General features: G+C 44.4%; 1 protein-coding gene across 1 annotated transcript in view; it reads left to right on the top strand.

Annotated features, from left to right (window-relative positions):
• Positions 1–849: 849 nt before the first annotated feature.
• The window catches only part of VAT1 (vesicle amine transport 1), a 59,880-nt gene continuing 41,605 nt past the window's right edge, over positions 850–19,124 (top strand). The window contains exon 1 of the mRNA XM_089687981.1: positions 850–1,353. Coding sequence (XP_089544107.1) covers positions 919–1,353 — 435 coding nt within the window. The 5' untranslated portion in view covers positions 850–918. The remainder of the gene's footprint in view (positions 1,354–19,124) is intronic.

The following is a 19,124-nucleotide window of genomic DNA, read 5'->3' as shown; positions in this document are numbered from 1 at the left end:
GACACGGTTTGAATGAATGGACACAGGTGACTGGACACGGTGTGAATGGACACAGGTGACTGGACACAGTGTGAATGGACACGGTTTGAATGAATGGACACAGGTGACTGGACACGGTGTGAATGGACACGGTATGAATGAATGGACACAGGTGACTGGACACGGTGTGAATGGACACGGTATGAATGAATGGACACAGGTGACTGGACACGGTGTGAATGGACACGGTGTGAATGGACACGGTATGAATGGACACAGGTGACTGAACACGGTGTGAATGGACACGGTATGAATGGACACAGGTGACTGGACACGGTGTGAATGGACACAGTGTGAATGGACACAGTATGAATGGACACAGGTGACTAGACACGGTGTGAATGGACACAGTATGAATGGACACAGGTGACTGGACACGGTGTGAATGGACACGGTGTGAATGGACACAGGTGAATGGAAACGGTGTGAATGGAAACGGTGTGAATGGACACAGTGTGAATGTACATGGTATGAATGAACACGGTGTGAATGGACACGTTGTGAAAGGACACGGTATGAATGGACACAGGTGACTGGACACGGTGTGAATGGACACGGTATGAATGGACACAATATGAAAGGATGGCAACAGTGTGACTTGAAATGGAATGAATGAGCCATAATTGCTTCCCTCAGGACTGTGGTGAGAGTGTGTGCAGCCTACACTGTACAGTAGGGGTCCCTCATCCCCGGGGTCCCCCATCCCCGGGGTCCCCCCGTCCCCAGAGAGTGTCGGGGCTCTTTAAGCGGGCGGTATAAAGCAGTGCTCGGCGCCCCTCCTCTCCTTGTCTCAGCTGAGAGCACGGTCCCTCCCCGCCTCTGGCTCAGTGCACTCTGCCCGTCTCTGAGGTAACACAGCGAACCCCTCTTCTGTCAGCCATGTCTGCCGGCGAAGAAGCGGCCCCCGCCCAGACCCCCAAGCCGGAGGAGCAGCAGCAGACACCGCCTGAAGAGAACCAAGCCGCCGAGCCCCAGAAAAAGGAGCCAGCGGAGGAGCAGAAGCCGGCCGAGGAGGCGGCAGCGGCGGTGGAGAGCGGGGAAGCGGCGGCACCTCCGCAGCCTGAAGTGACCTACAAGTCGCTGGTGCTGAGCGGCCACGGCGGCTATGACAAGGTGAAGCTGCAGAACAAGAAGGGCTCCCCCAAACCCAAGGCCGGGGAGGTGCTGATCCGGGTCCGAGCCTGCGGGCTCAACTTCGCCGACCTGATGGCCAGACAAGGAGTCTACGACCGCCTGCCGTCCCCGCCCGTCTCCCTGGGCATGGAGTGCTCCGGCATCGTGGAGGAGCTGGGAGAGGGAGTTACCGACAGACAGGTCAGTCCTACACACCGACACATCGGCCGATCTGATGGTGGATGGGCGTGACCCTCCTCACTGGGCACATCACCTACACTGCCCGCCGGGCTCCTCACCAGGAGAGCTTAGCTGAAGATCAGTGCCGGGATTCTCACCCCCTCGTCACCCGGATTGATTAGTAATCAGCCGATCGATCCATTGATTAGCCGAATAGCGGTAACAGTACTTCAGGCGGATTCTCTCCCTCACACAGCAGGGGGCGCTGTTGCAGTGCTCCCTATGGTGTCTCCTATGGATGGGCTGTGGCTGTCAGTGCTGGCTGATGCTTCTACTCACTACAGCAGTAATTGTAGGCTGGGGGGGTGGTGGGGGTTCCTGGAGCTGGGACAGCTTGACTGATCACTTGATCTGGTGGCTGCAGGGCTGGGGCCACATAGCAGTTCATGGTGTCTATCATCTCTCCCGCTGTCTAGAAGGGTAGGGCTGATGGGGGCTGACCACCACTAAGGGGGGCTGATGAGTAATCCCACTGGCCATTGCTATGGGGGGGAAGGGGATTTATTGGCCACAGCTATGGGGGGGGAAGGGGATTTATTGGCCACAGCTATGGGGGGGGAAGGGGATTTATTGGCCACAGCTATGGGGGGGGAAGGGGATTTATTGGCCACAGCTATGGGGGGGGAAGGGGATTTATTGGCCACAGCTATGGGGGGGGAAGGGGATTTATTGGCCACAGCTATGGGGGGGGAAGGGGATTTATTGGCCACAGCTATGGGGGGGGAAGGGGATTTATTGGCCACAGCTATGGGGGGGGAAGGGGATTTATTGGCCACAGCTATGGGGGGGGAAGGGGATTTATTGGCCACAGCTATGGGGGGGGAAGGGGATTTATTGGCCACAGCTATGGGGGGGGAAGGGGATTTATTGGCCACAGCTATGGGGGGGGGAAGGGGATTTATTGGCCACAGCTATGGGGGGGGAAGGGGATTTATTGGCCACAGCTATGGGGGGGGAAGGGGATTTATTGGCCACAGCTATGGGGGGGGAAGGGGATTTATTGGCCACAGCTATGGGGGGGAGGGGGATTTATTGGCCACAGCTATGGGGGGGAGGGGGATTTATTGGCCACAGCTATGGGGGGGAGGGGGATTTATTGGCCACAGCTATGGGGGGGAGGGGGATTTATTGGCCACAGCTATGGGGGGGAGGGGGATTTATTGGCCACAGCTATGGGGGGAGGGGGATTTATTGGCCACAGCTATGGGGGGGAGGGGGATTTATTGGCCACAGCTATGGGGAAGATAGTTATCCCACCGGCCACAGCTATTAAGTCGGGGGGGCCTTCCACTGCCCCCCCAATTGTAATATATGTGCTGAACTTGAGACTCCATAAATGCCAAAAACACCGGGATGAGGATTCGTTATCTTCCAAAGTGCTACAGATTTCTGGCAGTCCAGTGAGATGTGAGAATGGTTCGCTTGGTTGAAAATCTTTGTGAATGGAGCCCATTGTTGGTGTGAAGTCTTGTGTATTTGCACCATGCTGACATCTTGGTGTAGCCCAGTGTTTCTCAACCTTTTTTCAGTCAAGGCACCCTTTAAATTTATGGACAATCTTGAGGCCCCCGATTCTAAAATGTGAAACTCTTCTTATAGTTTTATATACCACAGCAACCTCCACACGTGTAGGACACCCAACATTGGAGGGAATTTATTCTTCCAAAGCATACTTTTGCACACTGGTACTGACTAGTATTCCAATGTTTCTCTTCTCCCTCAGTTTTTCGCCATCACTGAGCTAATGTGCCCCCAGCACTGATGGAGGGGTGGGGAGGGTCAAACTAGGATGCTGTGCAGGCAGCTGACATCCTCAACTGATGTCATTGGTTGTCAGGACGCTGGCGACTAGAAGGTTGTAATGGTGCACAATGAGAACCTGTGGCTTTGTGTAACTAAAGGGTAGGCCTGTTCCACCCGCTGGCTTGTATACAAGTTTTGGGCAATTATTAGACCTTTTTTGCCAAGGCACCCTGTTGAGGCTGGTGTAACCCCATCATGTTAGAGGTGACAGGTGCATGTGTCAGACCTCACCTTTCTATGCTGTTTTATTGGACATTAGATGGTTGTAATATCCATTTGCAATCCTTGTGTAGGAGTTGTTTCAAGGGAGTGATCATGACCAGCTGAGTTTCTCCCTCCCCCCCCCCCCCACTTGCTGGTCACAGTATTCTGGGCTCCTCTACTCAGTAAGGAGAAGGGCTGTGTACGTGATGCAGCAGCCTGTTAGAATCGGTGAACTTGATTCTTTGTCTTGTATCTGCATTCAGTAAGCCCTGACCACACACATGTCCAGTATTTGAAGCCCTCTGACTATGAACTGTAGTAAGACGTTCTATATCTTGTGTGGTTTGTGTCTGAGGATGATCTGTCATGGCATGGTGGTTGTAGATCACATACTGTGAGATGGGTGTGGCAGTCAGTAGTACACAGATCCTGAAGCTCTCTAATTCAGTAGTTGTGAAAGGATTTTGTGGTCTTTGGGTTCTCTATGTACCAATTACTATCACATCAATGATAAGCAACAGCTTCTCACCACAGCAAAGACTTTTTAATGTGGTTGTAGAGTAATCTTGTTGCTGTGATTGCTTAACCACACCCTATTGGACCATGATGGGGCCTTATTGAGGGTTTTCAAGTCCGTGTTTCATTGATTCTAACATGCAATTGCTGTGTAGTTGATTACAATTGGTGTGAATGCCTATAGGTCATTTCTGACTTCTACCCAGAGTCTCATAAATATTTAGGAGTACTTTATTAAATTGATATTTCAGTTAAATGGGTGTTAACACCCTTTCCTGTGCTACATGGTTTTTATTGCGTCTGCATCCACCTGGGGCTGTATGCAGGCAGCCTTTAGAAGTGGATTCTAACCAGACACCGCCACATGTCAAATTTTGACATGTTGGTGCATGGATCTGAATGCAGGTAATCAGAGCTGTGCTCCTGCATCTACCTCCATAGGTTGCCTGTGCGCAGCTTTGAGTGAATGCATGCGCAAAAACGAGTGGCCTGGTGCACAGAATGGTTAACACCCATCTGAAGCCTAAATGCCAGAATTTCTAGTTTTAATGCCAAAAGTAACAACCAAGGGAATATTGTGATGGGACTAAAACATTTCTTTACCCATTGTCTTAGGCTAGGTTCACATCTGTGTGGGTGGTGCTGCTGTGGATCCAAACAAATCCGTGCAGCCGTACCACCCACAAACAAGAATGTGGACCTGTGGGCAGGTGCCATTCATTCTAATGGCACGCCGCATGCACTGGAAATCATAACCGCACTGGGAACCAAGGTTCCTGTGCAAGCTGCGGTTTTCAAGTGCAGGGACATCTTCCCTGCGTGTCCCAGGGTACAGGAGTTAATTCAAATGAATGGGCTTTTGTGCCTGCACAAAACGTGGCCCGCACGGCCACATGTGAACCAGGGCTAAATGCTTTGTCTGATGTGCAGTGCTGATGATCTGCAAGCCATGGACAGCCTTTTGATCATTAAGGGCCGGTGCACACTATAGAAATGTAGTCCAGATGTTTTTTTGCATGTGTTTTTGCCATGTTCCAGTGCATTTTTTTTAATGTATTCCAGTTAATTTTCCCACTTTCTCCATTTTAAATGGGGACATGTGCATTTATGCATTCCAATTCATTTCCCCCCCCCTCTTCAATTTAAATAGGGACATGTGTGTTCCAGTGCATCTTTGATGTGTTTTACCACTTCCAGTACAGTTCTAGTGCAGAAAAAATGCAGCCTGGTTTTTTTTTTTCTGGAACTGAAAGCACTGATGTCAACTATTGACAACCATATAACCTACTTTCTATGCATTTTGTGGATGCAGAAAAAAGCAACTGAAACACATGTAGTGTGACCTGACCCTAAAGACAGGGGAAAAATGCATAAATACTGTATTTTGTATGCATTTTTCTGTGCAATTTTGTCTTTAGATGATTTTAAATTTTTTTGTATTAGATTTTTCTAATAGGTTGGTCCTCCATTTTTGATGCACTTTTAAGTAGTTTTAATAGCAATTTGTTTTTATATTTGAAAAGCTATAGGATGTAAATGTGACCTTGTCATTTTTTTTCTTCTCTGAATGCCATTAGCATTAATTTTAAAATGTCTTAATAGCTATAAAGGCTATAAGTGCACTTTGTTCACCAAATGCCCCTTAAAATCCAGAGCCAAGGTTTCATGCCAGATTACTACACAGATCTGAAAGAAATGCAAAGGGTCAAGTAAGAATGCACATGACTCTTGTACTTGGACAATACTGCCTTATCCCGCAATTCAGATTTAAGGGAGTATTGAGTCTGAAGACTAGGCCTTGTGGTGAAAGGCTGTTCATTGGCTCCTGAGCTGCCAACACTGAACCCCCCCCCCCCCCTTATAGAAACTGGTTTTTACCTTAACCCTTTGAGGACCGTAAGATTTTGAAACGCCAAAAGAATCTTTTTTTTTTTTTGTTTTTTTTGTTTTTTAAAGTTCGTACACTTCAGTTGCTGTAACTAAGCAATTTCATGAAATTGGCAAAAAGCTAGATCCATTTGTTAAGAACTAATATTTTGACTCAAACCAAAAAAGTTTTAAGTTCTTGATCAGATACATGCAATTAAAAACATGGGACAAATACGTCCCTTGGTCCTCAAAGGGTTAAAGTGTGGTCTCTTGAAAAAAAAAAAAACTAAAACGAGAACTCTCCATCCCTGTGTGATGCTGCAGCTGTTCTGTCAGCTTGAAGACTGAACTGAATGATCACATGAGCTGATTGCTCAGTTCTCTGCTTGCTGTGAGCAGAGACTGGCAGTCGCTGCTCTGTTCCTCCAGTGCTCAGTGGAGTTCATGCTGAGGGAGTAGGTGCAGTTGGCTCAGCCACATGTCACAAGGAGCCAGCTGTCAATCAGGCAATGGGTTGGAGCACAACTGTCAGCATCCTTCCTGAGCCTGGCACTGCTTTGCCCCTCCAGCAGATAACTGGGTAGGGAACAAAAGTAAATGTACTCCTGTGACCCAGGATAGAAGCAATCCAAAAGAGCTTTGCCCATTCTTTGAATTTAACTTTGTATCATAAAGTCATGCACAAAATATAAAATGGTTTTTGTCCAAAAACCCCTAAAATCTGAGGTTTTAGAACAGTTGGCCTCCAGCTTGCTCTGTGGATTTCCTTAGGTTTTTACTCACTGCTGAACACAGTCTGCTGACAACGTCCAGAATCAAAGTGTTGCAGCTTATGTGTATCCTTTCAGTCTTCTGACTGCCTGTGCATGTACATGAGCTACAGCGTGGATTGTTCCTGGGAGCGAGCACAAAGGGTGGCAGAACCATGCTTATATTCGGTGGTCCAGTAGCTACTTTTTTTGTTTTGGTTTCCAATGAATAAAATGCAATAAGACCGGATGAGGTAGGGCTGTGACATGATCTGTACACATGACAACTTTCTTCTAGCCAGGGGATACCAGTGGCTTTGGGTCTGTTTTTATTTACATAGTTTAGGGGATAAGTTCATTTTGGTAAAAGCTGCATTAGTTGACCAGGTACGGACTGGGCAGCATGCTTATCCTTTGTGTGACCAGTCTAATCGTCTTACTTTCCTGAGGACTTATAATATTGTCATTGTTCATATTTATTCCAGAGAATTCCACAAGCATTAAAATGGTTTATAGCCAACATTCATGTCGGCATCCTTCTGTACAGTTATTGAATTTTGCAACACCTAGTTATTGCAATGGTATGGATTTGTATATGGAGCAGAAGTGGATGTGACCAACACAAGGCGTGGTTCCAAAACGTGCAGCACCTCTCGAGGCTAAAGGTTTCCTACAGTAATGGGTGAGGACAGAGGGTGCATCTGAGTATAGCAGTATGAACTCATTTATTCATACAATTGGCCATGTGCACAACAAATTGTAGTGATGTCAGGTATGTACATATAGAAATGTCACTCAGGATTGGCCTCTGGGAATGGACCTTCACAGAATAGGATGAGCTTCCGGTAGGGATTAACACCTGTGGCTGTAATGCAAAGGAAGCACCACTAGGGGCAGCAGACTACCTATAGGAATAGGTAAATGAAAGCATGCTCTGTTCATAGCAATTTGCATGTATGGATGGGAGCCCTGGGAGGTGGCATCATGGTCAATAGTGGAACACCTGTGGATTCAGGAGTTGCCACTGTTGGCCATCTGGCTCTTTAGTGCTCGCCAGGACTCCCATCCACATCCATAGGCTCCAGTGATAACAGAACCACTCTGCTCTCCTGCATCTGGATGATGGACAATTGGACCCATTCAAGGCAGAGGAACCACATGTTGCAAGGCTCTGAACCTTCTACCTATGAGTTGCAAATAACAGCTTGCCTTTTAATTTACTACTTGGTCTGCCCCCAGTGGATCTTTTCATTAGTCACAGGTGCTGCAATCCCTCCCTAGGAAGCTTATCCTAGGGAAGTTTGCTGCTCTGCTTCTGCCTACCCCCCCCCCCATGTAACAGCTTTGGACCCACATTTTCTTGGGGGGGGGGGGGGTAGCTGGTACCTAATTTTGGCAGGTGAGTTCTCACACTTCCATGCAAATCACCTAAGTAAGAGTCTCAACTTTCACTTCGAGGTCCACATCATATTTTACAGATATTCGTGGGCCATAAAGAGTCTGCCGCCCCCCCCCCACTTGCATCCCCCAGTAGAGCCCTCACTGTACTTTTTTGTCCATCAGAGCCTCCCAGCACACATTCCCCGTCAGTCTCTACACCTCATTTCCCTTGTACATCAGTGTTGATTACTGCTGTAGTGCTCTTAAGGGCTGGCTTTATTGCTGCTCATGACTTCCACCCTGCTGTTACACAGCCAAGCTGTATGTGAAATTCGTGGTAAAGAACACCTGAATTTAGCTGCAGGGTGGTTGCTGGTAGATGCAGGGCTGTACTGAAATAGTTTGGCCTTTCAGTATGCAGAGCTCATCCCTGCAATGAGTCTCAAGACTCCAGCTGTGGGCCAGAAAAATGTCCTAGCGGGGTATATATGGCCTGCTGGATGTACTTTGGAGACCCCTGACCTAGGTGATCTGAGTGTAAGCTTGTCCCTGCAGCTTTCTAGGACACATCAAAGGGTGTGACTCTCACATGCGCAGTAGAAAGCTGGCTATCAAGCCACTAGGACTGGCAGCCAACTTCCCAAGTAAAGATTCCAGGGACCCAAAGACCAGTGAGGACTGTGCTGGATCCCTGGAAAGATAAATGTCCTTGTATTAAAAATTGTCAGCCTTAGTATTTGTAGCTGCTGCTTTATCTATATATCAATCACAAAAAAATTAAGCAGAGGCCTTGGAGAATAAAATGGTGGTTATTGTAATTTTGGTGCTGTTTTTATGCTGTGATTTTTTTTTTTCTCAATTTTGGAAAATGCTTTAACAACTTAATGCAAAAACACAATGTGTATATAACACAATTTTTTTGTAAGATATAAACGATGATACGCCGAGTAAATGGATACCTAACATGTCATGCTTTAATACTTTACTGGTTTGGAGTCATTCCACAAGCATGCAAACTAGTAAAAAATCTCCATAGGCAATGCTTTAAAAATGTACAGGGTATGGTTTAGAGTTGGAAGTCTAGTGCTAAAATTGTTCTTGCTATGTTGGTGGTACCTCATGTGTGGTGCGAACACCATTCCCAGAAATGTGCTTCAGTGACTGTCCTTTATGGGACATCTAAACCCAGAAACTATAACCAAGCCACCATACATGACATTTTTTAGCAGATGTGAAAAATCTATTTCTAGCCATGTCTAATTTGCAAGTATCAGTCAGCTAGTTCATGTCTCCTGCAGTACAGGGAACGCTTTAACTTGCTTTATCCACACATTCTTCTGTCAGACAATATTTTGCACTCTGGCTTGATAATCAATCTTGGGCTGCTTTCACACTGGCCCATTTTCTTGTACTTTTTTTTTTTTTTTTCTTATCAATTTTAAAGAAGCAGAAGAAACATGTGACCATGTATTCCTATGGAACCCTTAACACTGATCTGGTGTGCATTTTTTTAAAATCCTGCTTGCTGCATTTTTGGAGTTTTTAAAAAAAAAAATGCACCTCCCCATTAAAATTAATGTAAACGCAGCTACAATGCACTTTCATTGTGTATCTGGTGCAGTTGAGTCCCCATGTCCTGCACCACATGCATTTTTGCCATAAATGTGAAAGTAGCCTTACAGATCTTAACCTGGCCTTGATTAGCAGTGCTTAAAGGGCACCTGTGCCCAGATTAGACACTAACCACCAGAGGTGTAGCTAGGATATTTTGTGCCCAGGGACAAACGGCCACCTCATGACACCCCCCCCTACTTCATATGGTCCCTGTAGACACCCCCATCCCGATCACACGGCACTACACGCTCGGCTGTCCCCTCCAGCACATGCCCGGCTCACTGCCCTCTCTCAGCCGGCCCCCCCCCCCCCAGCTACGCCTCTGCTAACCACTTCCAAGCTTGTTCACATCATACTTGTATTGAACTCCAAATTGTGGATCTACATTGACTAGCAACACTGCACAATATTAACAACTTGAAGTTTGGCCCTCACCTGGTTAAGGTCAGTATAGGAGAATGGAGATGGGGTCAGAAGCTGGGTAACTGCATTAGAAGATTGGGGGGGGGGGGGGCTTGGAAGAAGTGTTAGAGATGAATTTTAGGTTTGTACATCCCAATAAATATACCCAATTGCTTGATATTAGATTTCTGTTCAGGAGCAGCATTGCTGGAGCAGGCTAACTCGAACATCTAGGGAATGACTGCCCAGTAAGAATGATAAAATGGGAAGGAACATTTTGGGTTCTTGGAGAATGGGGTGACTTTTGTTGGTTACTGACTCTAGTGACAGAGCCCATCTAAATGAGGGTAGGTGGGGTTGGGGGGAATACAAATATGCAGCCTCTTGGTGGCTGGACCTTGACACAGGCTGCATATTTGCATACCAAAATGTAAACAAACTGTGCAGAGCACACCTTGCGTGTTACCAGTGCCTAATGGAAAGCTCCTGATTGCTGTCAATCATGGTGGTCACATGATTATAGGTCCCACCTCCCAGCATCTGAAACCCCTTAAAGCAGGTGTATCAAACTGGTGGCCCACCAGCTGTTGCAAAATTACAAGTCCCATCATGCCTCTACCTTTGGGAGTCATGCTTGTAACTGTCAGTCTTGCAATGCCTCATGGGACTTGTAGTTTGGCAACAGCTGGAGGGCCGCCAATTTGAAACCTGTGCCTTAAAGGGTTGGGAGGCTCTGGCATAAAGGGATTAAGTGCTCATTGTTGCATGTGATTTCCTGTTAGTCCAAAAAGTGAAAAATTGCTTGTGACCTATTGTCTATGCTTCACTCCTGATTCCCCCAACTTGGTACTCGGAATAGATCACAAGCAGTTTTCATATAATTGGCCACTTCTGGACTAATGGGAAATTGCATGCTATGCTGAGCACTTTATAACAGAGCACACTAAGACATTTGCTTGGAATTGTATAGCCACTTGAGAATACCCACATATAATGCATATAATGAAGACAGGCTGGGTGGATAGTGCTGTATTGAGTAGCTTGGGCATTGTGCATAGTGTGGGTGTCAGTTAAGTGTTTGTTTTTCTTTGGTACCAATGCGGTTTAAGCATTACTAAAGTTTTTTTTTTTTTTTTTATTTTAAAAAACATGTTATACAGATCTGTTCTGAGCAAAACCACCAGTGCTGTCCACTCGAGTCTGCCCCATAGCAAGCAGCTTGCTTTGTAGACACAGCCTGGCTCAGGTACAAGTCTGCAGCATTTCTCTAGAAACATGTAGTGGGGCTTGGACCCTGTCCTGTGAAAGGCAGGAGCCACTGGCACTGCTCTCGGGCACAGAGCTGGGTTGAGATCAGGCCCGGGTAAGTATTTAGACTAGGGGAGCAACATTTGAAATGGGCTTTTTACCTTAATGAATGCATTAGACTAAAAGCCTTTAGAACCACTTTGATTCCAAATTATACAGGGAAAGAACGTTGGCACAGGATATATAATTGCATGAAGACCTTGATAAAATAGGGGGTTGGCACATGAGGTTGAATACTGAGAATGTAAAATTATGTATTTGCAAAAAATACATATTAGGAAGGGCCTTGTGATCATCTAATGGTACCAAACCACTGGGTCTCAGAGAAGGAAAAATAGAAATGACTGGAGACTTAAGGTTTTTTTTTTTTTTTTTTTTTTTTTTTTTTTTTTTTTTTTTATGGTTTGGGTTTTAGTACAAAGTTTGACTTTATGGTGCAAAGTTTTCAAACACATTTCCAGCTTCCAGTTTCAATGTATAAAACATACTCTGCTTTATACAATTTGTGTAACTCAAACAATGGAGATCCTGTCTTGAACTTGCTGTGGGACCACATTAACTTTGAAACAGATTGTTTTACCCGTCTATGTTGCTGTTCCTTGTATAGGGTCCAGGCTTCACCCACCATGCTGGGAAGTTTGTCTTCTGCAATAGACAGCTGGACTCATTAAACTGAGGTTGTCAAATTTTCTTTCTTTTTGAGGAAGTAAACAAACCGATAAGGGAGTGGCTGGAGAGCTCATACTTGGACTTTGCAAAAAAGGTTTGACACTTCCCCACACACTGCTAATGTGCATGTTAGTCTGTAAAGGCCTAAAATGTTGTAATTCTAGTAAACTGGCTAAAAGGGATCTGTTTTATAAATGAGTTTGAGATTAAAGTGCTTTTGGATGTCTCCAAATTACAGGCAGACCTAGTGCAGTGCCTAATTGGGAAACTAAGTGACAAATTGGTTTAAACAGCTGACTGTGTCCTGCCAATCACCAGGTCATGATGGTGATCTGACGGGGAGGACTCTATGTGCACAAGCTGACAGGGAGAACTGTATTGTTTGCAGCCATCCAAAGCAGTGTCATTACAGTGAAGCACACTGCTTACTGTGAAAGTTAACCCTTTGATAGCCCCTCATGTGAACCCCTTCCTGCCCAGTGCCATTAGTACAGCCAGTCACTTTATTTTTTTGTACTGATCACTGTATTGGTGTCACTGGGGATGTCAGTGTCAGAATGTCTGCTGCAGTCCTGCTAGAAGTTGCTGATCACCACCATTACTAGTAAAAATAAATTAAATTCCAGTGTATCCTGCTATTTGTAAACACTAACTTTCACATAAACCACATATTGGTATCTTTTAGCACAGACATGTAGCAGAATACATTTTGGTGTAAATTTGATTTTAAATTTTTTTTTTTTCTTCACTGACATGTTTAATAGTGTCAAATATTTCTCAATTTGTTGTGTTTTTTTTATAGTACAAAAAATAAACACACAGGCGATCAAATACCACCAACAGAAATTGCAATTCATGGGAGAAAAAACATAAATTTCATCTGGGTGCAGCATTACATGACCGCATAATTGTCAAAGTAATGCAGCGCTGTAATGCAAGGAATGGCCTGCTCAGGAAGGGGGTGTAAATCCTCGGACAAGTGGTTAAAGTTGTCACGTTTTCACCTTACTAATTGCACACTATGTAGTACTTCCATCTTCTGAAGTGCCTGGTGACACTAACAGGGTGTTCTCCACTTGGTGCACAGCTGACCTGTCTCTGCCTCTCAGCAGTCTCCTGAGGCAAGCACCAAAAAGAATACAGGGGGAGGTGATGCTAGGATGCCCCATCTGTCTGCATTCCTCTTGCTGGCACTTGCCTTGGCAAAGTACTGGGAGCCAGAGACAGGCTGTCACTGTCAAAGCAGCAATCTCCTTGCTTGTAGACATGTAGCAGAATACATTGTGGCCTAAATGACTAGGTTCACTTGGGTTAGTGTACTATAACATTATTATTAGTCATACTACACTATAACCACACCCAGTGCTAATCAGGTATAGCAATCGTCTCTTCTGGTAACATACTAAAACATATTCATAACAGAAGCCTGCCAGGAACTGCTTTCTCTCCTAACTTAAAAGGGATATGGGTGGTTCTATTCCCCCCTTGCACCCCAAAATCATGCCTGCTGCATCTGTCCTATACAGACTCAAAGGCTTAGAACTGAGCAATCACACTGCTGGTCAGTCAGTTCTCTCAGCCAATCTGAGCTGAGACTGGTACTCACTGCTGTCTGCTCTGCTGCTCCTCCAGTGCTCACTGGGATACTGGACTGTGGCGGGGGCAGAAGTGGTTGTCTAAGCCTCTTGGCAGCTCTGACATAAGCCGGCTTTAGGACAAACTTCACTCTGATGCACAAAAATACATCCAAACAAGCATTGGCTGTACTGTACTTTAAGTGATAGAGCAGCTGACAGGAGTGCTTTCAGGCAAAAGTTCGAGTCCACAGAACAAGAAGAAATCTTCTAATGGTGGGGGAGTCTGTTCTACACTTTTTAAGAGACTTCTCTAACATCTTGCATCTTTGGGACATGAAGAGGAAAATTTCCACCCCCCCCCCCCTTCCCCCAAAATACTGGCAGGGGTTTACCTACTTTATTCAAAATGTTATGTATATACACATGTGAAAAGTTTTTGAAAACTACTTGTGCAGGGACTAAATCAGTGTTATGTGCTTGGGTGTAACTTTCGTATTTTGAGACATCCAGGGTCTAAAAGACCCTGGATGTCTCCCCTGTGTCCACTGAATAATGTAGTGCACATCGTACCGCATTACATTCTTTCCCAGCCTTGACAGCCAGGAATCTGTCAATGGGGACCTGGAAGGGTCAAGAAGAGGGGAGTGGATGTGTCCACTCTCCTCCCTCCTCTATACCCACATCCCAGCATACTGCTGGCACACTGAACCAGGCCTGCAGATGTGAAAGCAAAGCCCTGGGACATAGCAGGTGGGGGGTGGCGGCTGCTGCCTGGATGGTTCCACCTGACAGGTGAGCCCTGCAGCTTGCCCACAGCAGGGCTAAAGGTAGACTACCTGCCCAGCATACAGCACTACATGTCCTGGGCATCGGATGCTGTAAATTGAACATCCATGATGCATTAAGAGCACTTTCACGGAAATGTACTTCGAAGTTAGTTTGCTCCAAGCAGGAGGGATCAATGTGACCTTTTCATCTAGTCATATGCAGGCACTGTTGGTCATTCTGACTGCTGGCAGGGTGGCTGTCAGAACACAATAGCCACAGCAAGAGCTTTGATCATCCCAGCTGTTTAGCATGGATGGAGGAATCGCTTAAATTCACTAAGTGGATGTACTTTATAGAGCTAGAAGATTTTGGTCAGAATTCAACATCCGTGGTGAGCTTAAGATCAAATTTACACTAGGGCTGCAAGTAACCATTTTCATCAATTAGTTGGCCAATTTATTGTTTAGATTAATCGGGTAAAAAGCTAAAGTGTGTGGTGTATAATTTAAAGTTTAAAAAAAAACTCTTCTTGAATATCTATATGCAGTGCTAGATATAAATAACCAGCTATATGGTTGGAACAAAATATCTAATCCATTCTGAATACCATACTATGTATTTACTATTCGTTTAAATCTGGAACATCAGACTTTGAGATCAAAATGTTTAAAGAAAAAATGAAGACCTAAAATGCCAATTTTGCAGATGTTCAGCCATGATCTAAAATATTATGCATGCCTGAGTCCCTTGTCATAGACGGGTAGCTTGATAAAGCTACCTACACGTCACTTTTGCTGGCCATACACTTCTCGTGTTTTTTTAATTGTTTTTTTTGTTTTAAGGCTTCATGTACACAAGCAGCTCTTTAAACTTGAGTTTAGGAGCTTTGGGGGAAAAAAAAGCCCAAACTCAACTCCATAAAAGCCAGTGTCCATGTACACACAGGCTTTTAGCAGAGTTTATGAGCTGCTATGTATAGGTGAGGTTAAATCTCCCTCTCCTGAATCCAGAAGAATCTCATTCAGGATAGGAACGTTTTGACCGTGGGGGATAAAAACAAACTCAGTACCGCAGTTGATGTGACTTGCGGTTTTTCCCCCCACAGTCAGGGTAGGCTTATGTACATGAAGCCTAAGAATGTTCAATTCTAATCCTTATGGGGTCCATAAATGTTCACTTTCTACCACAGTGATGGGAAAATTCAAAGGAGCAGAATAGAACTTTCTATAACTAATGAATTTTAGGACCATGTTTGTGGTTTTCGTTCAGAAATTGCATTCATTTAACAATTAAATGGTAAATGCAAGTACAATTTTGGAAGGACATTTGTCAATTTATTGAATGTATATCATCTGAAAATGGGTAAATGTATTGCCAGCAAGACACTTTAGCTTTTTTTTTTTTTTTTTTTTTTTTTTTTGCACCTGTTGTGATGCGGGTAAAAAAAAAAAACAATGGCCCTTAGTGTAAAACAGATGATCACTACTATAAGGTTAATTTATACTGCAATACAGTGAAAATATAATTACTCATAACTTGTAGCATATTATACCCTGTAGTAGGATATATAGGGTATTTTAACTGAGTCAGACACAAAGCTCTATGAAGGGTGGAGGGGCAAGATGAATCTTTTTATAATATAAATAATTAATAATTATAGCCATATAATTCTAGCTGAAATAGTGATATGGCATATTTGATGTCAGGATATCATTCTGCATATTAATCTACTAGTGGTTAGGCTGCTACGTGTCCCTATGGAAGGTTATTGACCATGATATAGTTCCCTGGGACCTGAGTGCCCCTGTCTAAACACCCCTCTCCAAATGAGGTAATCGGTACACATTGGGTTAATAGGCTGTTGTGGTTGGCGCAGTAAGATGAATTCTCCCTTTTTAACATCAGGAACCAACTTCGGGAGATAAGGCGCCCTTTTGCTCTGACACTTGACCGCTGCTTAAACCAAGGCTGATGGCAAGTGTTCTACCTCCCTAAACTTCTTTGTTATTGTCTTTTTCTGTCAATACTTTTATTGCACCATTTTTGATTTTTTTTTTTTTTGTAATCTTATTTTCTGACAAGTGTTGAACTTTTTCTAAAGCTCTTTAATGCAAACTAAGAATCCGTGTCTGAAGAGCGCTACTGTGGTTTTTTTTTTTTAAACCGCTAAATAAATCTGCCTGCAGTGACAGTGTGTATACAGACTATTATTCAGACATCATAGTGTTATTGCTAATCTTGCCAAGTTTCCTCCTCTGTACAAAAGTGGTGGCAGTGTGGAGGGTTAATTGCATAATCTGACCCAGTAACAATCGTTCTCAGGCTGCAGGTACATAGCTTGTGGTCCATTAGCTGGAAAATCTTTGTGCACCTGAGCATGGTATTGTTACGGTGCGGTTTTAGATTGGCTAGTCCTTCGGTCACGAGTTGGTGAGAAGGGCAGGGGGTCTGACGCTGCATCCGTCAGTCAGGTGAGAAGGTTTTCCACCTAATGTTGGCACTGAAGAGACTTTTTTTTTTTTTTTTACACATTGCACAGTGGTGTTATGTATTTATTATGGGACTTTATTTATTTTTTAATCGATCTTGTGCTACACAATGTTCACTTTGTAAACAATGCATTCTGTATGCAGGCCAACTAATTTATTAGTTGTTCAGCCCTAATTTATATATTTAATGGAAATGGTCAGTTGAGTGGCACTTCTACATTGTACATCTGCTGTAAAGTGGTAATTCTGCTGACGAATTGCTTCCTGTTTAAAAAAAAAAAAAAAAAAAAAATTCCCTCTCCCGACTAGTTTAAAACCCTTTGGTAAGGGGAAGTAGATATGTTCTCTCAATTAAATTTATGAGCAGCCAATGACTTTCCTTCCATGAGTTTTTTTTCCGGTTCAAGTTAAATGTATGATAAACCATAGCAAAAGCTTAAGAAGTATTAAACCCCAAGCCAAAAAGTTGTATTGCAGCTTAATAATCAGATGTGGTGTCCATTAGTTTTCTTTAGGCTCCCCCCCCCCCCCCTTCACTGGTAATCTGGCCAGAAGCACATCTTTGTTGATGCTCCTCACTGTATGGGCACAGCAGTCAGCAATATTCAGTCTGGGGGAAGTATTGACTATGCTAACAGGTTTAAACACCAACGCCTTGAAGCCAGGCTAAGGCTTACATGCTATAATCAAGCTTGTTTTATGTGTAAAAAAAAAAAAAATTGTAAGCACCCCCTGCCAGTGGACAATGGTTTCTCATCCCTCTAAGTGAAAACATCTGGAAGGGTTTTTTTTTTAAACACTTGCCAGATCACCAGATGAAAATACAAGAGCCTAAACGCAGCTATCACATCTAATTGGTAAGCTGCTATATAACAGTTTGCTTTTTTGGTTTAATACTGCTGTAATTTGCATTAAGCATCTGATATGCAACCTGCCTGCTATAATTTTTATATAAACATTCTACACGATCTGACCACAATTGCCATTCATATGAATGTGTAAATGTTGTAGTGCATTTGACAAAGGAAACCACATGGCTGAGACTTTTACATGCACAAAGCTGTTCTGACTGTATGCTAATTGAGCTTTCTTTCAGTGGTATTTGATCAGCTGTGCATTGTTTTGCACTATAAAAACCAATTTTGATTTTTTTTTTTACTGGACATGTTTAATAGCAAAAGTCAAATATTATTCAAATTTTAACCCAAAATGTATTCTGCTACATGTCATTGCTTTAAAAAAAAAAAATCCCAATTGGTGTATGAAAGTTGTAGCATTTACAAATGGCAGTATAGATACCGAAACTTTTTTAGTTACTAGTAATACCTGCAATCAGTGACTTATAGCAGGACTGTGGGGGGGGGGGGGGGGGGTTTACAATGGCAGTATAGATACCGGGATTTTTTTTCCCCAACTAGTAATGACGGCGATCAGTGACTTATAGCAGGACATTCTGACATTGGGGGGGGGGAACTGACATCGCTGACATCCCCATTGACACTAATACAGTGATTAGTGCTAAAATAAAACTGACACTGTACTAATGGCAGTGGGCAGGAAGGGGTAAACATGAAGGGCAATCAAAGGGTTAACTGTGTGCAGGGGTTGTTTTACTAGGGGGCAGTGTGTTCACTGTAATCACACAGCTCTGGGTGGCTGTGCACAACCATCCAGAGCAGTGTGCCTGAGCCAACAGGGAGGCTTGTTGGTAAACAAGTCTTTCTCCCCATCGGTGATCATTGGAGATCACCAGACGCTGGCGTGTAATTACCAACCAGGACCTGGTGATTGACAGCCACTGATGGGGTTTGCATGGCTCATGTGTGTGCCCCCCTACCCAGAACTGCTAAATTGCATACATGTGACTTTGTGCACCTGTGCTGCCCTGTAGCAGTATTTCTGCTATAGGGCAGATGGGAAGCAGTTAAAAGAGTTAGTGATGCACTTATGGGCATGTCTGGCAGCTCAGTTGGGTCGAGATGTTCACTTTGAGGGCCAGTTCACACTACAAAAACACTCTGGATATCTTCCTGATACATTTTTGCTTTGTTTACACCACATATAGTGCCGGTGCAGTTTTGATGCAGTTTGCCATGTTCCAGTATGGTTCTGTGCAGAGAATGTAGCTGTTTTGGTTTTATTTTTTCCCCTTTCTGTACCGGTAACTGACTGCACTGGTGTGAACTAGGACCTTTGGAAAACACTGCTATGGTTGCATGATGCTGCCTGCCTGAGACTTCTCTACTTTCAGGAAAGGTCCTTAGTGTCACATCACTGGCATGCATACTCTTGTTGGATGGCTGGCGACAGGTTCTGCTGTGTCTTCGCAGGGAGACAGCAGAGAACCAGTGGTCTTGAGGTGCCATAGCAGTGCTGTATTGGCA

The sequence above is a fragment of the Staurois parvus genome, unplaced genomic scaffold (assembly GCF_062004578.1).
Source record: "Staurois parvus isolate SC_StPar_1 unplaced genomic scaffold, SC_StPar_1.0 ptg000442l, whole genome shotgun sequence".
Lineage (NCBI taxonomy): Eukaryota > Metazoa > Chordata > Amphibia > Anura > Ranidae > Staurois > Staurois parvus.
This window is presented reverse-complemented; position numbering and strand designations above follow the sequence as displayed.